An 18,205-nucleotide genomic window follows, 5' to 3' on the forward strand; every position below is an offset into this window, starting at 1 on the left:
ACAGATGGTGCTACCTTTGCAGGAAAGCGTCCAGGCAGAGGGAGTGATGTGGACATAGTCCAGGACACGGGAGCTGGTGTCAAGCATGGAACTCTGAGAAGGGATCACTTGGCTGGAGTGAAAGATTTGGGTTGGGGTCTGCACTATCCATGCAGATAATTACTTATGCAACCTTGTTGGCTAAGCTCTGGAGACCTCCCTTCATGGATTTAGAAATTAGCCTGTATGTTTCCGCCTTTGCTTGCCAAGCACAGATATTTCCCAGGGGCAAAAGACAGGTGGTCCGCCATTTTTCTCCCCTCAGCTCTTTCCATCCAGAGTGAGAGAATGTGTTCTTGGGACCTCCTGCTTCCACGGGCTTGCCTCCTCTGTTTGCATTCAGTTGTTTACAAATATGCCAAAAAGGCGTAGAAACCAGGTGGGTATTAAACTTTTAAACCTGCCTCTCTGGTAATCAGAGCTGAGCCAAAGCTCTCGTGTTTCAGGATGCGGGAATGGGCTGTTTATTTTTGGCAGTGCTAAAATGAGACCCTCGTGAGAATTTCACAGATTTGGTCCATTTCCGGGTCTCAGGCTGTGAGGCAGAACTTTGGAGAGAAAACCAGCCAGAGATTTCCCCAGGTGCTGGAGGCCAGACCTTCCTGAGATTCCACTCCCCACAGATAAATGGATTCCCACAAACCTGAGAGAGTTAGGGTCACACAGCCTGGGCTCATGTCCAATACCCTGTTTCACATGTGATTCACACACGATTGCTCCCGAGATTCAGAGATCTGCCTGAGGTCATGCAATTGGATTAGAACCCAAACTTCTTGATTTACTGCCTGATTTCCAGTGGAATCTCACTTCTATCACAGGCTCAACATTAGAAACGGCAGATTTCTTTCTCCCTAATTATGGGCCCCTACTTCTTTTAGGGAATAGTGAGGAAAAACTCATCATTTGATGTTTTAACTATGGGAAAGCACACAGTAGAAAGGCAGTAAATAGTATCTTGGTTTGATTTCATTTAGTTGTATGCTTCTGCATTAGTCATATATATTTGTGATGAGACAATTCATTTTTGTTTTCTTTAGAGTCCCTTTTTCATCTTTGGCCATAAGCAAGGGAATTTAGAAGTACTTCTGGCCTGTTTTCAATGGGTCATCCTTTTCACAGAATGGTTTTGAAGATCCAGACAAGGGCTGAGGGAGGAGAAGGAAAGGAGAATAAAGCTAAGTGTCTTAGAAAAAAAAACTAATTTGAGAAATCCTGTATTGAGATAAAAAATATATATACTGAAAGAATTCAATTAATTAGAAATTCCTTTCCTTTTAAAATAATGAATGCTACAGGGTGCTTGGCTGGGTCAGTAAAGCATCCAACTCTTGCTTTCAACTCAGGTCCTGATCCCAAGGTAGTGGGATTGAGCCCACATCAGGCTCTGCATTGAGCATAGAGCCTGCTTGGGATATTCTCTCTCTCTCTGTCTCTCTGTCTCTCTGTCTCTCTGTCTCTCTCCCTCTGCCTCTCTCTGAAATAAAAATAATAACAATAAATACTAACCTATCTAGTACAGGCCCCTGACACATAGTAGACACTGAATAAGTAATCACTGAGTGAAATGAATCATTGTGAGACGGTAGCTGTGTACTTACATAGCACTAAACGTGGTGGGAGACATCTGAGAAAAACATGCTCCATCTTGGAAGTTAACAACCAAATGGAAAACATTGGACGGACATGTGATAGGCTGTTGGTAAATACTTGCCAAATAATTAATCAGTCTATAGTCCTAACAGTATTTTTTCAAATAGGTGATCTTTGTTAAAAAAAGGGGGCGGGGCATTTCTCACCTTATTTTATCAACATTATAATGTGGGAGAAATGCATATGGTCAGAAGTTAAAAAACATATCTTTTCTAGCTCAAGTGTGTGTGTGTGTGGGTGGATAGGGGTGGAGGTTAAGGGGGAGGGTGTGTTTTGTTTAAGGCAATTTTTAGCTTCTCGGAGTCTGGGAAGCATGCTGATTATGAAGTTATTGATTTGGAGGAAGAGGCAGAAGACGAGCTGCGGGAGAGGGAGGCCAGACTGAGAACATGTCAGTTTGTGAGCTACCGGGAAGGAGGGATGGCCGTGGCTGCCACCGGTGCTCTGGCAGGTCAGCCTTCGTGATCAAACTGCTCAATAGCTATCGATCAGCCACAGTCCCCTGCCACAGTGAAGGGTCTGATTCAAGGGAGCACTGCGTCATTATTGTGAGTAATTAGGGCTAATGCAGTAAAGGCTTCAATAAAGTTTGTTCAAAGTGATGCATAATTTGAAATAACTTCTATTGCGCTATCCCAATCATGATTTAATAACCATATCAGATAATCCATACCTCAATAAGTCAGGCTAATTTTTCTGTTTTCCTACATATTGAACTAACTTCTCAGGAAGGTCATGCAACGTGTAGAAAATGTGTGATTTCACTACTGAAACACACCCCCCCCACCTTTGTATTTAACATGAGACTATATTATTAAATAGATTATAAATCCTGTAGGAACTCAGTAAAACACCAATAAATTCTCTGTAGTCCTGCACCTGAAAGACTAGTCATAATGATGGAAAAATGGGCAAGCATATCCATTGTGCCCTTCTCTCTCTTTCTCTTTCACACACACACACACACACACACACACACACACACACACACTGATTCACACTAGATATCCTCTCATCTTAAATCCCAGGAGAAAAAAAAGATGTGTTGTTATCACGGTTGTTAGCATCAAATCTTAACTGTTCAAGGTGTGGTTGGGCTAGAGCTAACAGAAGAAAGCAGAGGAGCAAAGCTCCTGGTTTGTATCTGTTTCCTATCAAGGCTAATCCATTATTCTCTAAAACTGTGTGATCTTTGTTTAAAAGTACCAAAACCTAGGGGCACCTGGGTGGCTCAGTCAGTTAAGCATCCAACTTCATGGGTTCCAGCCCTGCATTGGGCTCTGTGCTGACAGCTCAGAGCCTGGAACCTGCTTCAGGTTCTGTGTCTCCCTCTCTCTCTGCCCCTCCCCCACTCATGCTCTGTCTGTCTCTGTCTCTGAAAAATGAATAAGCCTTTAAAAATTAAGAAAAAAAAAACCTACCAAACCTAAGCAGAAATATCAGGTGGGAGGACGGGTAAAATAGGTGAGTGGGATTAAAGAGGAGTACGATTGCCATGATGAGCACCAGATGCTGTATGGAAGTGTTGAATCACTATATTGTACACTTGAAACTAATATTACACTGTTATGTAACTGGAATTTAAATAAAAACTTTAATAATAATTACAAAATTAAAAAAATAAACAAACTACCTGTAAAAGACAAAAAAATAAATAAATTTCACAAGTGTATTAAATGCTTAGACATTTTGCTTCTGAAGGCAAAGACTGATATTAGGCAAGCCGTTTAACCAACTATCAGCCCCATCAGAACTGACAGATACCTGTAATCAAGATGCAAAACCTTAAGACTGAAAAGTTACCTTCATAGGGGCAACTGGGTGTCTCAGTCGGCTACGCATCTGACTCTTGATTTTGGCTCAGGTCATGATCTGGCAGTTCTTGAGACTGAGCCCCACGTTGAGCTCTGTGCTGGTAGTGTGGAGCCTGTTTGGGATTCTCTCTCTCTCCCTCTGTCTCTGCCCCTATCCTGCTCACACTCCCTCTTTCTCTCTCTCTCAAAATAAATAAATAAATAGATCTTAAAAAAAAAAAAAGAAAAGTTACATTCACAAATAAAAGAATACATTCTTAATTCTAATGGAATTAGAAAGAAATCCAGTATTCTAGTGGCTAGAGCAAAATAATCATGAAAATTGCTTCTGACCACCAAATTCTAGCATTTCTGACTTTGCAGTTAACCAACTGTTATCAATAGAGAGGGTCCCAGAGTAATGAAATAATATTCAGATGCAAAAAGCAACAAATTCCTTTGCAAGAATTGTAAAATTATTTGTTTTATGTGCTTTGAACCTACATGGAATCATCCTCTGACGCTCCTAGCCAAAATACCGAATCAATTCAGCCAAAAGCCTTGTCTTTCAAACAACCAAAATAGAGCAAATAAATATGCAAGTTAATAGGATTTGGAACATCTAAGGGCTATAAGTATACAAACTGAAGAAGTCTTCAAATTGTAAAATAAATTTCTATAAGGCCAGATTAATCACTTAAAATATACAGTAGAAAAACTTCAGAAAAGATGTAGAGAAAATAAAGCTTTATTTTTAAAAATGAATTGTTCGGGGGCACCTGGGTGGTGCAGTCAGTTTAAGCGTTTGATTCCTGATCTCGGCTCAGGTCTTGATCTCGCAGTTCGTGAGTTTGAGCCCAGCATCTGGCTCTGAGCTCTCAGTGTGGAGTGTGCTTGGGATTCTGTCTCCCTCTCTCTCTGCCCCTCCCCCACTCATGCTTGTGCACGTGCTCTCTCTCTCTCTCTCTCTCTCTGTGTCAAAAATAAACATAAAAATTAATTAAATGACATTTAAACATTTAAATGTCATTAAAAAATGAATTCTTCAAATTTCCTGAAAAGTGCTGCCTATGGGCCCATGTTGAAGCAGCACAGAATGAGTCTGTTTGCCTGGAGACCTCTACTGAATGTGAGGCTCATGAAAAGCCCCCTCCCCTTGGCTCTGGGCCATGAAGAGACCCAATAGGATTGGAAGCTTCTGCGCTTCCCTGAAGATCCCATCACACCAAAGGCCTTCCGAAAAACCTCCAAAAATTATTTTTATTTTTGCCCCATAAGGAAGAAACAAGCCCTTTTCTGATTTGATACAGACCTCTAGAGCAGCTGAGCTGTCCCCATGGCCAAAGCTACAAGCGTCCTAGAGAAGCACCAAACACTCCAGAATCTGCCCCCTGCCTCTTCTGCTCCAACCACATCTCCTTAGAAATGTTAGCCAGCACCAAACTCCTTGGGAATCCTACAGTAAGAGTGTGATTTTCAAAAAACTAAAAACTCAGGTCAAAAATTCACTCAACTCTTTAATGAGGAAACCAACATGGTGATAAAGCTGATCCAGAGAAGAATTAGAGGGACAGGACATTGTAGGAATGTAAGCACTGAAGAAAGAACATCAGGCGAGATGGCTCAGTTAATGTCCTAATGGGCAATAAAACCATAACCTCTGGGCTTATCTTTGCTACCAGTCAGAAATCATTTGCATATTTTTTGAGCAAAAATCTTCAACATATTTCCTGGCAGAGTCTGGGCCTGTAATCAGTAATGGGTAGCAAATACAACAAAGCTACATTTCCCTAGGTAATTAATCATGGGGGCAGGCCTGTAAAATGGTACTCTAGGAATCCAGAAAGACATGCACCTTTCCATTTGCCTTGTTTCTACGTTTGGCCCATTTTTCTTCACACCACACATGGGCCATGCACTGCTCTACTTGAATGCATATATCCTTGCTTCAGATCATCTACACTGAGATCTCAGTGCTACACTTAACAGCTGGCTGATCTTGGTCCTCAATGCTCACATCTGTAAAATGGAGGAAAGCATACTACCTAGTGTAAGAGGATTGTGGTGAGGAATAAATGAGACAGCCCTTGTGAAAATCTTAGCAGAGTGCCTGGCACATAACAAGAGTTTAGCAAATGAGCACTGTTGCCACTGCTGTGGTTGTTACTGTCATTGCCATTAAGTGATTATCTGTTTTCCATGCTGGATGTCCCCCTCTCCCTTCACCCACCCTTCAAGCCATATAGATGGCTAATTCATTACCATTCTTCAATACAAAGCATGGTGACTTCAACTCTACGAATCCTTCCCTATGCCACATTTTCTATATTCCATGACCCCCTATTATAAGCCCATTGATAATTGACTCCTGTATTTAACATGGTGTCTGTGCTCATGCCTGTGCCCCATGCTGGACTGTCCCTTCCCCTATTGTCAGATCCTACTACTCAACTTTAAAATCCCAGTACCTAGCACCCAGGTGGGCAAACAATAGATAATCATTAAATATTAGTCAAAATGAACTGACCAACAACTATTTCCTGCATAAAACCATCTGGTGCATGAAAATACATACCTCAGAATTATATTCATTCAAGTTGAGAGACAATGATTTGCCTTTATTTTCCATTAGTACCAGAAACAGCAAACCATCCAAAGAATGGTCAGCAGAAGCAGCTACCTGAAAGGGACCTCCAGGGCCTCCAGAATCTTTTGTTCAGTAATGGCAGACCAGGTCCTGGATAATCCACCAGGATATTCACAAGGCAAGATTATTTTCAAGTTAAAGAGTCAGCCTATATGGCACAGTATACATAATACACGAGTGTGTTTTTATTCCGAGAGGAGAAGGAGGGACTTGTACACGTGTCTCCCTTCACTCAGTTCTTCTATGATATTTGGAGGATGAGCCACTCAATGGAAAGCTAGGCTGTAATTTAATTATTTTATATATAATAGTGTTGCATTGTGCCCAGAGTGTTGGCTTCCCAAGAGCAACAATCATATTTCCTATTTCAGGTTTGCCCCCTTCAGTGAGTATCAAGTATCTGACAAATCCCCAGAACCTTGTGTTGTTATATGGGATGAAAATAAGAGAAGCAAAAGCCAGGCTGTTGAGCAACTTGTAATCATATTTGGGTGTCAAGGACCTTGCAAGGTGCTGGGTGCATCGTAAATACTCAATAAACATGCCTGGACTTGATTTAACTATTTTTTTCCCCCTCCAGAGTTGAGATTTTAGGAAAGACTGAAGGTGTAATAACAGGTTTGAAAGTGCTGTGTCTGTGAGGAACTTAACTCAATTTATCTTCTCTGAATGCTTCGTACAGATTATGCTTCCCAACCACCTCTTGCCACAGTCAGACCCTCTTAGAAATAGAGTAATGATAATAATACATTTTATCTTCTTCCCAGTGATGGTATCATTCACACCTCCATTGAAGCCCAGTGGGAGGTTTGGCTGTGAGGCATCACACGCAGGGGGAGTCAGGTGCGATTATTGTAATGAGGGCACCGTGCTCAGCGAAATGCGGGAAAGAAAACCTCCCATACATGAAGCGATTTCTATTAAGATACTCATTTTATATCAAATATTCAAGCCCCTCTTTATAAATCGAAGTGAGTGGAAAGAGACTCTTCTAGGGGGAGATTTTATGTGGCCAAGAACGAAAGGGCACAAATATTTTATGATCAGTTTTGAGATGAAAGTGGTGTGCCTGCCTCATTCACGGGCTCTTTCCATTTCCACAGGTCTAATTAGATTGTTGGTTTAATGGTGGCGAGATAATTTAGTGGCCACTGAAAGCAACTGTGTTAATGAGAAGGGGGGACAGTGCTTTGGGTTTCCTGTAATTAATGGAGAGTTTTTGAAAAACTTCTTGGTTCCAGTGAAGTTGGCATACTGTGCCCAGCTGTTGAGAACGGAGGCGAGGTCTTTCCTGCTCATTGCTGTGGAAATGGCCTCAGGCAACGTAGAAGAACTGTGTAATGACTGTCATTAAGAATGATCTTTAGTGGTCCAGGCAGGCTATAGTCTGTCTACAACAGAGAAGAGGCAGAGAAAGAGGGATAGGGAGAAAGGAGGCAGTGAGGGAAAAGAGAGTAAGGATTATAAAACAGACATGGCAAGCAGACAGACAGGCTGACCGCACTGTCCCTCACCGGTCAGCCCCCTCCATTCCGCCTTTGGGAGCAACTAGAATAATGCCCCAGCATCCTCCCAGGGAATCTCCTTCTCTTGTTGCATAAACTGGAGTCCGACCAAACAAGACTGGGTTAGACCGCATAGAAGGGCTTTCCACTAATCCCTTCATGGCAGAGATAAGAAAATTGAACCCAGAGAGGTGAACTGAACTACAAATCTGGCCTGAGTAGGAATTGGGAAACCTGGACTCCTGGCCACCACATGAACATGTGGAAAGTGGATTTGGAATTCAAGGACCAGGGTTATCATACAGCTTTTCAGAACTTACTAATTATCTTAGTTCTAAGTCGCTGAGTCTTCTGAGACTTGTGAGTCTCAGTTTCCCCATCAGTGAAATGGGAAAAGTGATTTCTGACCTTTAGGCCGTGGTGCAAAAGAAATGAAATAGCAGATGAAAACACCAATCACATATTCAAAACAATATATCACTATATCTTGACCCCTCTCATGTCAAGAATAAAGTCATGCCCTGTAATGATTTAAGCATATTAAGTCATAATTTAGTCATGTTATGACTCAAATCATAACATCCATTAGCTATCTTTAGAATTTTTTTCCTCACTCACTGCTCCAAATACCTTTATATCTCAGGGCACAGTCAAAGCCTCCCTACCCATGAGGGTGTTAAATGCTATATCAAGTTCATCTTACTGGAACTTTTGTAAGGCTTTGTTACAATTGTCAAATATTTTTTTTAAGTATCTGCCACACTGATACATATACGATTAACCCCTGCCCTAGGGAACTTTCATGCTCTTTGGGAAGTCCAGACTCTAAAACATGAGATGACCAAATAATATTAACAAGTGAATAGGCTGAATAACAATCTCAGATCCTGACAGAGATATCACTGAGCAATGGATAAGTTATGAATTTCCAACCAAATGGTACTAGAGGAGATTGGGGGATATGGTAAAATAATCTGGGAAGAGAAGGACTGAAAGAGCTTTCTGGGGATGGATTGAATTAAATAAGCAGATGGGAGCAGAGGGACAGGTTTACAATGTCTCTGAGATAGGAGTATGTGTGGAAATAATGACCAGTGAGGCTGGAAGAGAGATTTGGGGTCAGAATATGGAGAACCTGAAATTCTAGAATGAGGCACAGTAAACCTTATGACAGGCAGTGATAGCAAAGTAGCAGCCATGGGCCAATAGCTATCTGCAGTTGTACTCTGATTGACTTACAGGGGGTTATGCATTTTTAAGAACTCAGTTTGTGAACCACGGATTTACCTAACAATCAAGAGTTTTGGCTTTTTGAAATTCAGACTATCTGGTTAACTTTGGGCTCAGGTTCCTACCTGGCAACAACTGATTGATACAAAGTAACCTCAGCCCTGTTAGATGGGTTATATTCTCTTTCATTTCTTATTCCCCCGGCCCACCCCATGCTTCCCCCGATCTTCCTTCAGGGTCCTGACCAACTTCACTCATTATACTAGCAGCCTGGCCCCCTACAGGGAGCCATCAAAGGCCCTTGGACTGGACAAAGTAACAGGATCAAAACAATGTGCAGGAACTCCTAATCTAGCAGAAGTAGCAGGAATAGTCTGTAGTAACATCTTGTGTTATTTAACTATGGAATTTGGAGGTTGGAGGAGGCCTTTGAGATTGTGAAATTGAGAGAAATTTGGCACTCTGGATGCAGTCAATAGTAGAAAAGTAACAGGGAAACCCAGGCTTTCTCACTCTATCTAGCTCCCTGTCTTCTTCACTTTCTTAAGGAAATATGGTTTGAAACTGGCTTTGAAATAGGGCAGCCCTTGCTTGCATCCTTCAGTCCATCACTTCTAAGATGTGTGCCCTTGGGAAAACCATTTAACCTCTGAGGTCCCGGTTTTCATCTCTGTACAGCAGAGGCAGTAATGTTCTCATGTGGTTGCGATCACAATGAAATGAGGATGCATGTGAGATACTGCAAACTGCACTGTAGGTTCCCCAAAAACGTTCATTTCTTCCCCTTTCTCTTAGTTTCACATGATAGCAGGAATGTTACCTTGTATCATCTTACCTGTAGACTCCATGGTATGATACAAAGTTGTTGTTACCAAAGTAAATGTTGAGTAAATGAATAATCAAAGACGCTGCACACCTCCCCAGCAAAGAATGAAAGTCCTTGTTCTCCCCTCCCCTCCCCCACCCAGGGCTCCTACAATGTGACATCTGTTACTTAAATGTCCTTTGTAACTAACTCTGTTAGTGTTTTTTTTTTTTTTATGATGTCTGCTTTTGAAAGGAACACAAGGAGAGAACTCAGTGGCTTCCACCTGTTGAATCCTCTTCCCCAGCAATTGTTACATGTTTCCTTGATAGCGCTTTCAACTAAGAGAGACCAGATAGCCTTCTCACAATAATGAGGAAACATGCCATGTGCAGTTTCAAAAGACAGAGAGAAGGTACTAATGGAGGGAATTTCAACTGTTCAATGATCCCAGCAATGTCTGAACACCCTGTGTGGCCTGGACCCAGGGCTTGCCCCATAAAGATGAGAGAGCTGAGAACAAAAGAGAGTAAGCCTGATATTACCTTTAAATTCAGCGGGGGATGCAGGCCAGCCTCATGCAGTGTTCCTGGGTTGCGAGGTATAGTTTCAATGTTCAAAAACACTCCTCCAAGGAATTTTCTTGCCTTCCAATACCTGAAGATATTTTGAGAGGACTTTTCTTATTTTGAAAATCCAGGTTTGTTAGTGCCTAAATATTAAGCCACAATCCTGGTCTTTGTCTCATGCGTGTTGCCAGAGTTAAGTGATTTGGGCTTTACATATGGAAAGTTCATTTTGTTGTGTAATTAATGGGAAGCAGACTTTGGGAAGCTGATGATCCAAGCCCTTATTTATATAAGAGCATATGTCTGTGTTCTGTTTATGACTCACTCTCTTACTCCGCGCATTGTAACTTGGGTTTGTTTACACTAACTTTTCCTAGAATCCAAGCCACATGGTATATGAGCCAATAATTTATGGTCTCTAAAAGGGAAAGATGATGAATGAGCCTTTTCCTCTTAAATTGTCAAATCTTAAACTGAGGAAGAAGTATTTGCTGTCTTGAGTCTGTCCAAGCTTATATTTGGGAAAAAAAAAAAAAAGGTAATGCAAAAAAAAAAAAAAAAAAAAAAAAAAAAAAACACTACTGGCATAGTGCTTAGAACTTGAATGTATAGGTATTTGCCAAGACAGCATATGACCACTCCCCCACAATATACCATTTAATTCTGATCCAAATGTTCAGCAATGAAAAGACCATTCATCCTCTCTCTTCCTGTCTCTCTGTCTCTCTTGTCTCTCTGTTCCTCTCTGTCTCTGGCTCCTATTTTTGATGGTAGCTAAGTAAAATGTAATATGTAAAAACTTCTCCCTTTTTCAGGAGCCCCATCATTTTAATCAATCTGTGGGCTTAAATGTTCAAGCTGCTTTTCTTAAAGGCACTTAATAAATTCCAAACTTATTTTTGTCATTGAATCTGCATGTCTATGGAGTGGCTTGGATATCAGTCTATATTTCACAGTACTTCAGTGCTATGGTCATAGCTTAGATCCTTCAGACAGTTAATGGTGCTCTGAGGAGAGTTGGGAACAGCTGAAATATGTGAAGATCTAATTTAATTTACAGTGATTTGGATCCCCTTCAATAAATCCTTTCATATTTCACACACAGCCTTTACAAAACAGACAGTAAGTGTTGGTTTAGGTCAAGTCACATAGATTGATTTCAATTCAAGTAAGTCAGCTGAACTCTGTACTGGTCACATGGGGGAGGAAGCCATGGAATGGCGTGTCTAACACAGAGCCTGGCACAGAGTGGGCTTAGTCAATGCTTCTTCCAAGAATGAATGAGAATGGATAAAGCATGGTCCTTGTTCCTTAAGAAAACATAATTTAAAAAGAGAGAGAAATGCAGATTGATCCCATAATCTTAACACAGGACAGACTATATGAAATGCTGTCAGAGAGATACAAGCAATGTAGAGGGGACCAAAAAGATTAATATTGAAATGAGAGTCCTCGGTGGCTTTTAGAGGAATATCCAACTAAACTGAATTCCAGCAGAAATTAGAAGGCACTGGATGCATACTGACTATTGTTTTGTTTCTTCTTTTTTCTTTTCCTTTCTTTTCTTTTCTCACTAGGGCAGGAGAATTGCCTGTGGATAAAAGAAAAATGTAAGACTCCCCATCCCCATCCAATCCAACATCAGATGCAATATCCTCTCTCTCAGAAATAGAGTTGGGCACACACCTGTAGGCAATGCAAATTCATTGTTTCTGTAGCACATCCATCATCTACTGACCAGAGAGACACAAAAATACGTGAAAGTCTAAAACAATGGATATAAATTCCTTGTTGTTTTTATGATGAATACAGGGATATTGTGTGTGTGTGTGTGAGTGTGTGTGTGTGTGTGTGTGTGTGTGTGTGTGTGTGTAAATTTCCATTTTTTTCTTGAGAAACTTAAATAAAGAGAAAAGCAATAGCGTGTATTTGGGTCACACGAATCATGCCCAGAAGGAGATAAAGGGACAGTTATTAACTCTGAGGGTATTCAAACCCTCTGTAAATTTTACAAATCTGGGCAGTCTCTGAGAAAACAAAATTAAGATTCAAAACTTTCATAACAGACTAGAACACTGGACGAAAACCAATAAAATAAAACTTTGCAGATTTAAATAGAAAGCTTGTATTTAAGCTCAAAAACCCATTCCACACAGCAATGGCCAGGTTTGGTAGCAGTTTATATGGAAGCATTTAAGGGAGTTAATTGAGCTTCTATTTAATATGAGCCAACAGTGTGATGTTGCTGGGGGAAAAAAAAACAACTTTGCAGGTTTTATTTATTTATTTTTTATGTAGTTCTCATTAACGGAAGTGTAGTAGTGCCTTGATCACAGAAATTAATCAACCCGATCTTTCTGCATAATCATTTCATACTTGGAAAATCAGTTCAATCCCAGGCACCAAAATGTAAGATGAGATTTGACAGACACTAAAATCTCCAGAGGAACAGGATCAAAATGGAACATAGTCTAGAAGTCATTTCATATGAAATACAGATGAAGGAAGTAAGGATGTCTTACCTGGAACAGAGAAGACTTGGAGGTATATGACTTTTTAATTTTTTTTTTACAAGTAAGGGTCCTGCCAAGGAGTCAAGAATTTGTCTAGAAACACAGAACTGAGGAGTGAAAAGTCTAGACTAGAACCTTATTCTTACAACATCCCAGGCAGTGTTTTCTATCAGATCATAAATAACAAGCCTGAGGATTTAAGTAAACAAATGCAATCATTAAAACTAGGAAGAAAAATAAAGCACGGATGCCTACTATTTGATAGAATTCCTAAAGCTCTAGCATGGTCAACAGGATTTATTTTATCTGAGCCTAAATATTAAAAATGTAAATGTTTTCATGAAATCATATTTGCCACATTATTCTTTGTTCCCTGTTTTTCTTTTCTTTGTTTTTTTTTTCAAAATTTAAACGAGAAAATCTCTCACAATCAAGTATGAACACACAGCTACAATAATTGGTGTATTATATAAGGGATGGTATTTATGGTTAAGGATACAGTTATGCCACGTTGGAGAGGAAGGGAAAAAGAAATATAAAGAGCCCTTTGAGAGGGTGTGACCACCCCCGCCGTGTGACCACCTGGCATGCTGTGAGACTCAGCAGATGTAGCGTCAAACTTTTTGGCGTTAACTGCATTTCTATCCAGCCTCTCAAGTTGTCTACTCAGTCTGCTGGGGCTTGAGCCACATGCAACAGACAAAAGCCAAAGTTAATTGAAAGAAACAGAGTAAGCCTAAATGGCCCTCACATTTCCCAGTTTAAGAGTGCCACCACTTACAGTTCATTCCTCGCCAAAAGCCTAGGAAGCCACTGTGGCCCTAATAAGCATCATGCCCAGAAAGACTCCCAGCTTTGAAACTCTTCTATGACCCCTTCCGGGGCAGTTCCTACTAACGAATATGCCCAGTGTGCCTTAGAGACAGAGAAAATCGCCTCTGTTGTTCATCTCCTGATCTCTGAGCTCTCTCCCTTCACCTAGCTTTCTTAGGCCTGACCAAGTCCTGGTTACCTCCCCTTCAGGCTCCCTGAGGGACCTAGCTGCATTCTTCCTCTGTGCACTTTCTCTCTGGAGATGAGTTACCACTGCCTTTATCTGTCCAAAGCCACAAGTGGTTCTCCCAAAGCTCACCTCATGAAATGACTGGCGTTATTTCCCTGTGGTCAGAGAAGTCAAGGATGCCGAAAACCTAGGGAGCAGGAGCTCAGAAATGACTAACCAAGAGGCATCCAGGTCTGCCTCCAACCTTACTGTAGAAGCTCTCCATGGATAGGACACTGTTCCAACTGCCATGGAATTACATTCAATTCAATTAAAGCTGCTCCAGGGAATATAAAGATTATTGATACCCAGACTTTAGTCTCTAGGAGCTTATGATGTGAAATAATCCGGCAAGATATATTAAGCAAGAATCTACTGTGAAAAAGACACTACGCTCTTTGTCACAAGGTGTATGAAGAACACGTGCGGTCTGTCTTTGAGAAGCTTTAATGCTTCTTACGCTGTGCACATGGAAAGTTAAGATCTTCTAGAATTAAATACTGAGTGAATAAACTCTTCAGGGGTTTAGAAACAGAAAGGGCAACTTTAAAGCAGCCCAAATTTTTGATCATGTGGTGATATCACTAACATACTTTTGAACAGTTAATTCCATGTAAACACTATTCAGAATATACACACTCATATTTTAAAATATGAACTTTGGGGGCTTCTGGGTGGCTCAGTCAGTTAAGTGTCCAACTTGCAGCTCAGGTCATGATCTCACCGTTGGTGAGTTGGAGCCCCGTGTTGGGCTCTGTGTTGCCAGCTTAGAGCCTGGAGCCTGCTTCAGATTCTGTGTGTCCCTCTCTCTGCACCCCTTCTCTGCTCACTCTCTGTCTCTCTCTCCCTCTCAAAAGTAAGTAAACATTAAAAAAAATTTTTAAATATAAACTTTGAAAGGTTGAGCTAAATCTGAAATCATATTGTTAAAATAATTTTAAATTTCATTTAACTTTGTATTAAGGAAACAAAAATATTTTCACTGCTATCAAAATTTTACACTCATTTTAATATTTCTTTCTAAAAATGTTTTGGGAGGGCCAACTAAATGAGTTTGAATATTTCTTTTTGAAAACCTTGTGTTTTTTTTTAACACTTGTGATAAACCAATTTGAAGCTCTGATTCCAATTTTAGTTTGTTTCAATACTCATTAGTAGATGTTGTAGATTGAAAGGGTATTTCACATAAACATATATCCAAGAAGACAAAGTGCAGCATTTTGCTTAAATCAGAATACGGTAAAACCTTGTTTTTATGAGCATTACAAACCTTGGTTTGTGAGCATAATTTGTACCAGAAACATGCTTGTAATCCAAAGCACTTGTGTATCAAAGCTAATATAAAGAACCATGGGCTCATGACATTCACCCTCACATTGTACTACTCCTACTGCAAGACATAGCTTGTTTATCAAGTTAAAATGTATTAGAAATGTTTGCTTGTCTTGTGGAACACTCCCAAAACAAGTTACTTACTTGCAGTGCAAGGTTTTATGTACTATTTTTTTCAGTTCCATCCATCAGTTAAGCAAAGGTGGTTGAAATTGGTCTAACCAACTTCCTTGACAATCAGATGGTCTTGCATATCAAAAGGCATTGCATTGTTTCATGAGTTCAAATCTCTGAAACTCTTCATTTGGAGGTTAACTCTGTTTACAAGATTTTTTAATTTGCAGATCTAAGGAATTTTATAGGTTATAATATATCATTCTCAGTAACAAAATTGCCAATGGAAACATTTTCAATCAGTTGTCAAAAATGCTGTCTCAAGTATGAGTTTCTTCCTAAAAGCGGTTAAATTATTTCCCATTTTACCCTAAAAAGACATTAAGTTGTTTGTATTTTTCACTGACAGCCCATGGACAGCACAGCAAAGGTGAGAACATTTAGAACCCTTGTCTTTTTATACAAGAAACTGCCAAAATTCGTCTCTGAAAATGGCAACTCTTATATAGTTTTCTAAGAGAAACCAATAAAATTGCACGGCATGTGACATATTTCATGGATATTCCTGATCTTATGACTAAGTAGTTTGATTTTTTTTCTTTTCAAAGATCTTAATTTCCTAAAAAGAACCATAAGGGCTGACCTATTATAGCATTTTGAATATAGGACGTGCCCTTCCCAAAAGTAAGAAACTGATGGAATGCCCGCCAACCCCCTTAAATGAACGTGACCTCTCCCCCTTCTCCTAGGTACCTCCTGCCCAGCGGTGACAGGTGACACATCTGATGTACAGCCCAAATAAGGGCACCACAGTTACCCCAAACATTAAGCATTAGAATGCTTAGCTTAGTTCTTATTTTTTAAATCAAATATAAGTAATATAAATAAAAGCTATTAGTATGTTTTTCTTGTAGCCAGGTAGATAGTCTTGCTTCCTCCATGGGAACATGCACCCCACTAAGAAAGTGGCTGAATTAAGAGGTGATCAGAGCTGGAGAGGCACAGAGGCTATGAGTGATGTGGGCAGAGTTGCAGAGGCAGCAGGACAATGTGAGACAAGTTCCTGGATCCCTAATGCCATAATGTCTCCCAGAAAATGTAGGGGAGGCACCCTGGTGGCCCTTGCTGCTTCAGAGCTCTCCTTGTGAACATGTACATCCCGCTGCTTCATTTTCTCCATCAGCCAAAAGGCCCACTTTGCCTCCAACCCTCACTTGTCCCAGGGAGAATGAGAAATAAGAGCAAAACAAAACCAGGATCCCCACCTTTCCCCCGCTCCCCCAACCACCAAGGCACTGCAGCCAAGATAGGATGTTGCTTTACCTTAAACCCCTAAGTGGGAGCTGCCCTGGAAGAATCAAGCAGGTACTGTGTGCTTCACACAAGCCAGTCACATTTTCAGAGAAACCCCAAACTGTATTATGCCTTTAAAAATAGAATGGAGACACCTTTATATCATGACAAATCTCCCACATCTGCTAACCCTTAATTCTAAATTACAGCTTTGAAATTGTAAAGCAGTACTACGGCACTTATGCTGATGACCAACAGCAACTCAGATGTGCCCTGCCTTGCAGAAGCCTCACCAACAGAGGCAACTTGCCATCTTTTTTAAAAAGAGCCTTTAAGGCCAGGATTGTATAAGGTTAATTTAAATTCTAGGGAAAAAGGAAGAACGTTTGCATGCCAAGGCAAGTTGCTTCATACATCCCATTAAAAAATAAAAGGCTGCATTAGGAAAACAAGAGATCATTACTGAGTTAAGTACAAAGTACCAAAAAAAAAAAAAATGCACAATTTCATGGGAGAACATTAAACAAGTGAATTCCCTTGAGCTTGTATTTGCTGACCATGTGTTGCTATATACCAGTTCCATGTGCTACTGTGTGGATGAGCCTGGACTGGGGATCCTGGGAGTACGAAGAAATGACATGGCTTCTGCCTTCGAAGGATCTTAACTTGGATCACCATACAATGTAATTCATACTGCAGCTGTCTGCCTTGATTGAGGGAAAGAGTGTTCCAGCCCTTTCCACCCTGGAAGGCAACTCCGGGCAGTTCAACAGTCCTCCCAGTATTACCTCCCTCCCTGCAGGGATATTTAAACAGCAAGAAATATTCTAACGAATCTAGAGATGAATTTGCTTCCCTTTCTGACACACCCAGAACTTTCTTCTCAAATTAAGATGTGTCTTGCACATGGGCAAAGTATAGTCTCCAAATCATTAGCACCTATTTTGGAGGAACTTTACATATAACTAAGCCTTGTTAGCCTCTCTCTTGCTCACAGTGCCTATCCTACATCTGCAAAGTCAGTGTGCAAAACACAGTGCTAAGTCCAGTCTTTGATTATCATAAAAGACGTGACCAAATCAACAAATGCTGATGAGCCAATCCTCTGATAATGGGAACTAAAAGACAGAAAAGCTACATCTGGGCCCAAAACCAAGTCAACCATTTGCATGACAATTTTAAATACAGAGAAAGGTCTAGAAGATGATTTGCTTTGCAGTTATGAAGACATGAATTTTCATTTTGCCTTGGCCACTCATAATTATTTTTTAAAACTAACAAAGAGCAGGCAAGATATGGGCCCATTATAAGAAGGAGAGCAAATATGGAATCAATCTTTGCCGCAAGAGCCCAGAAATTACTGTCTAATAATGAAACAATTTGAAGACAGAAAAATCTGAAAACATTTAGAGGGACAATGAAATCATAAGCAATAAGGAGAAAGATTTGTGAATATCGAATCCTGCCAAGACCAAAGTCCTCACCCCCCTCCACCACCACTAGGATTTCAAAATAATTTGAAATTATTCCACCTCACATTTGGGAAGCCAACTGATAATGAGAATAGGAAAGAATTACAGCAGTCTTTAAATCTAGAAGGGAATTTTGAGAGTATCTGGTATAACTGCCCAATGTAATAGATGAGGAGAGATCCAGAGAGGCTAAGATGTTCA

The 18,205-nt window shown here is 40.4% G+C and overlaps 1 protein-coding gene across 3 annotated transcripts in view; it reads left to right on the forward strand.

The window, feature by feature from the left end:
* SETBP1 (SET binding protein 1) overlaps nucleotides 1-18,205 on the forward strand; it is a 375,264-nt gene that overhangs the window by 346,245 nt on the left and 10,814 nt on the right. Inside the window, exon 6 of one of the 3 annotated variants that reach the window (XM_042911418.1) lies at nucleotides 11,816-12,062. The exons of the other annotated variants lie outside the window; for them this stretch is intronic. Coding sequence (XP_042767352.1) covers nucleotides 11,816-11,910 — 95 coding nt within the window. The 3' untranslated portion in view covers nucleotides 11,911-12,062. Of the gene's footprint in view, nucleotides 1-11,815; nucleotides 12,063-18,205 lie in introns of those variants that run through there. 3 annotated transcript variants of the gene reach the window in all.

Source organism: Panthera leo, chromosome D3 (assembly GCF_018350215.1).
Source record: "Panthera leo isolate Ple1 chromosome D3, P.leo_Ple1_pat1.1, whole genome shotgun sequence".
Taxonomy (NCBI): domain Eukaryota; kingdom Metazoa; phylum Chordata; class Mammalia; order Carnivora; family Felidae; genus Panthera; species Panthera leo.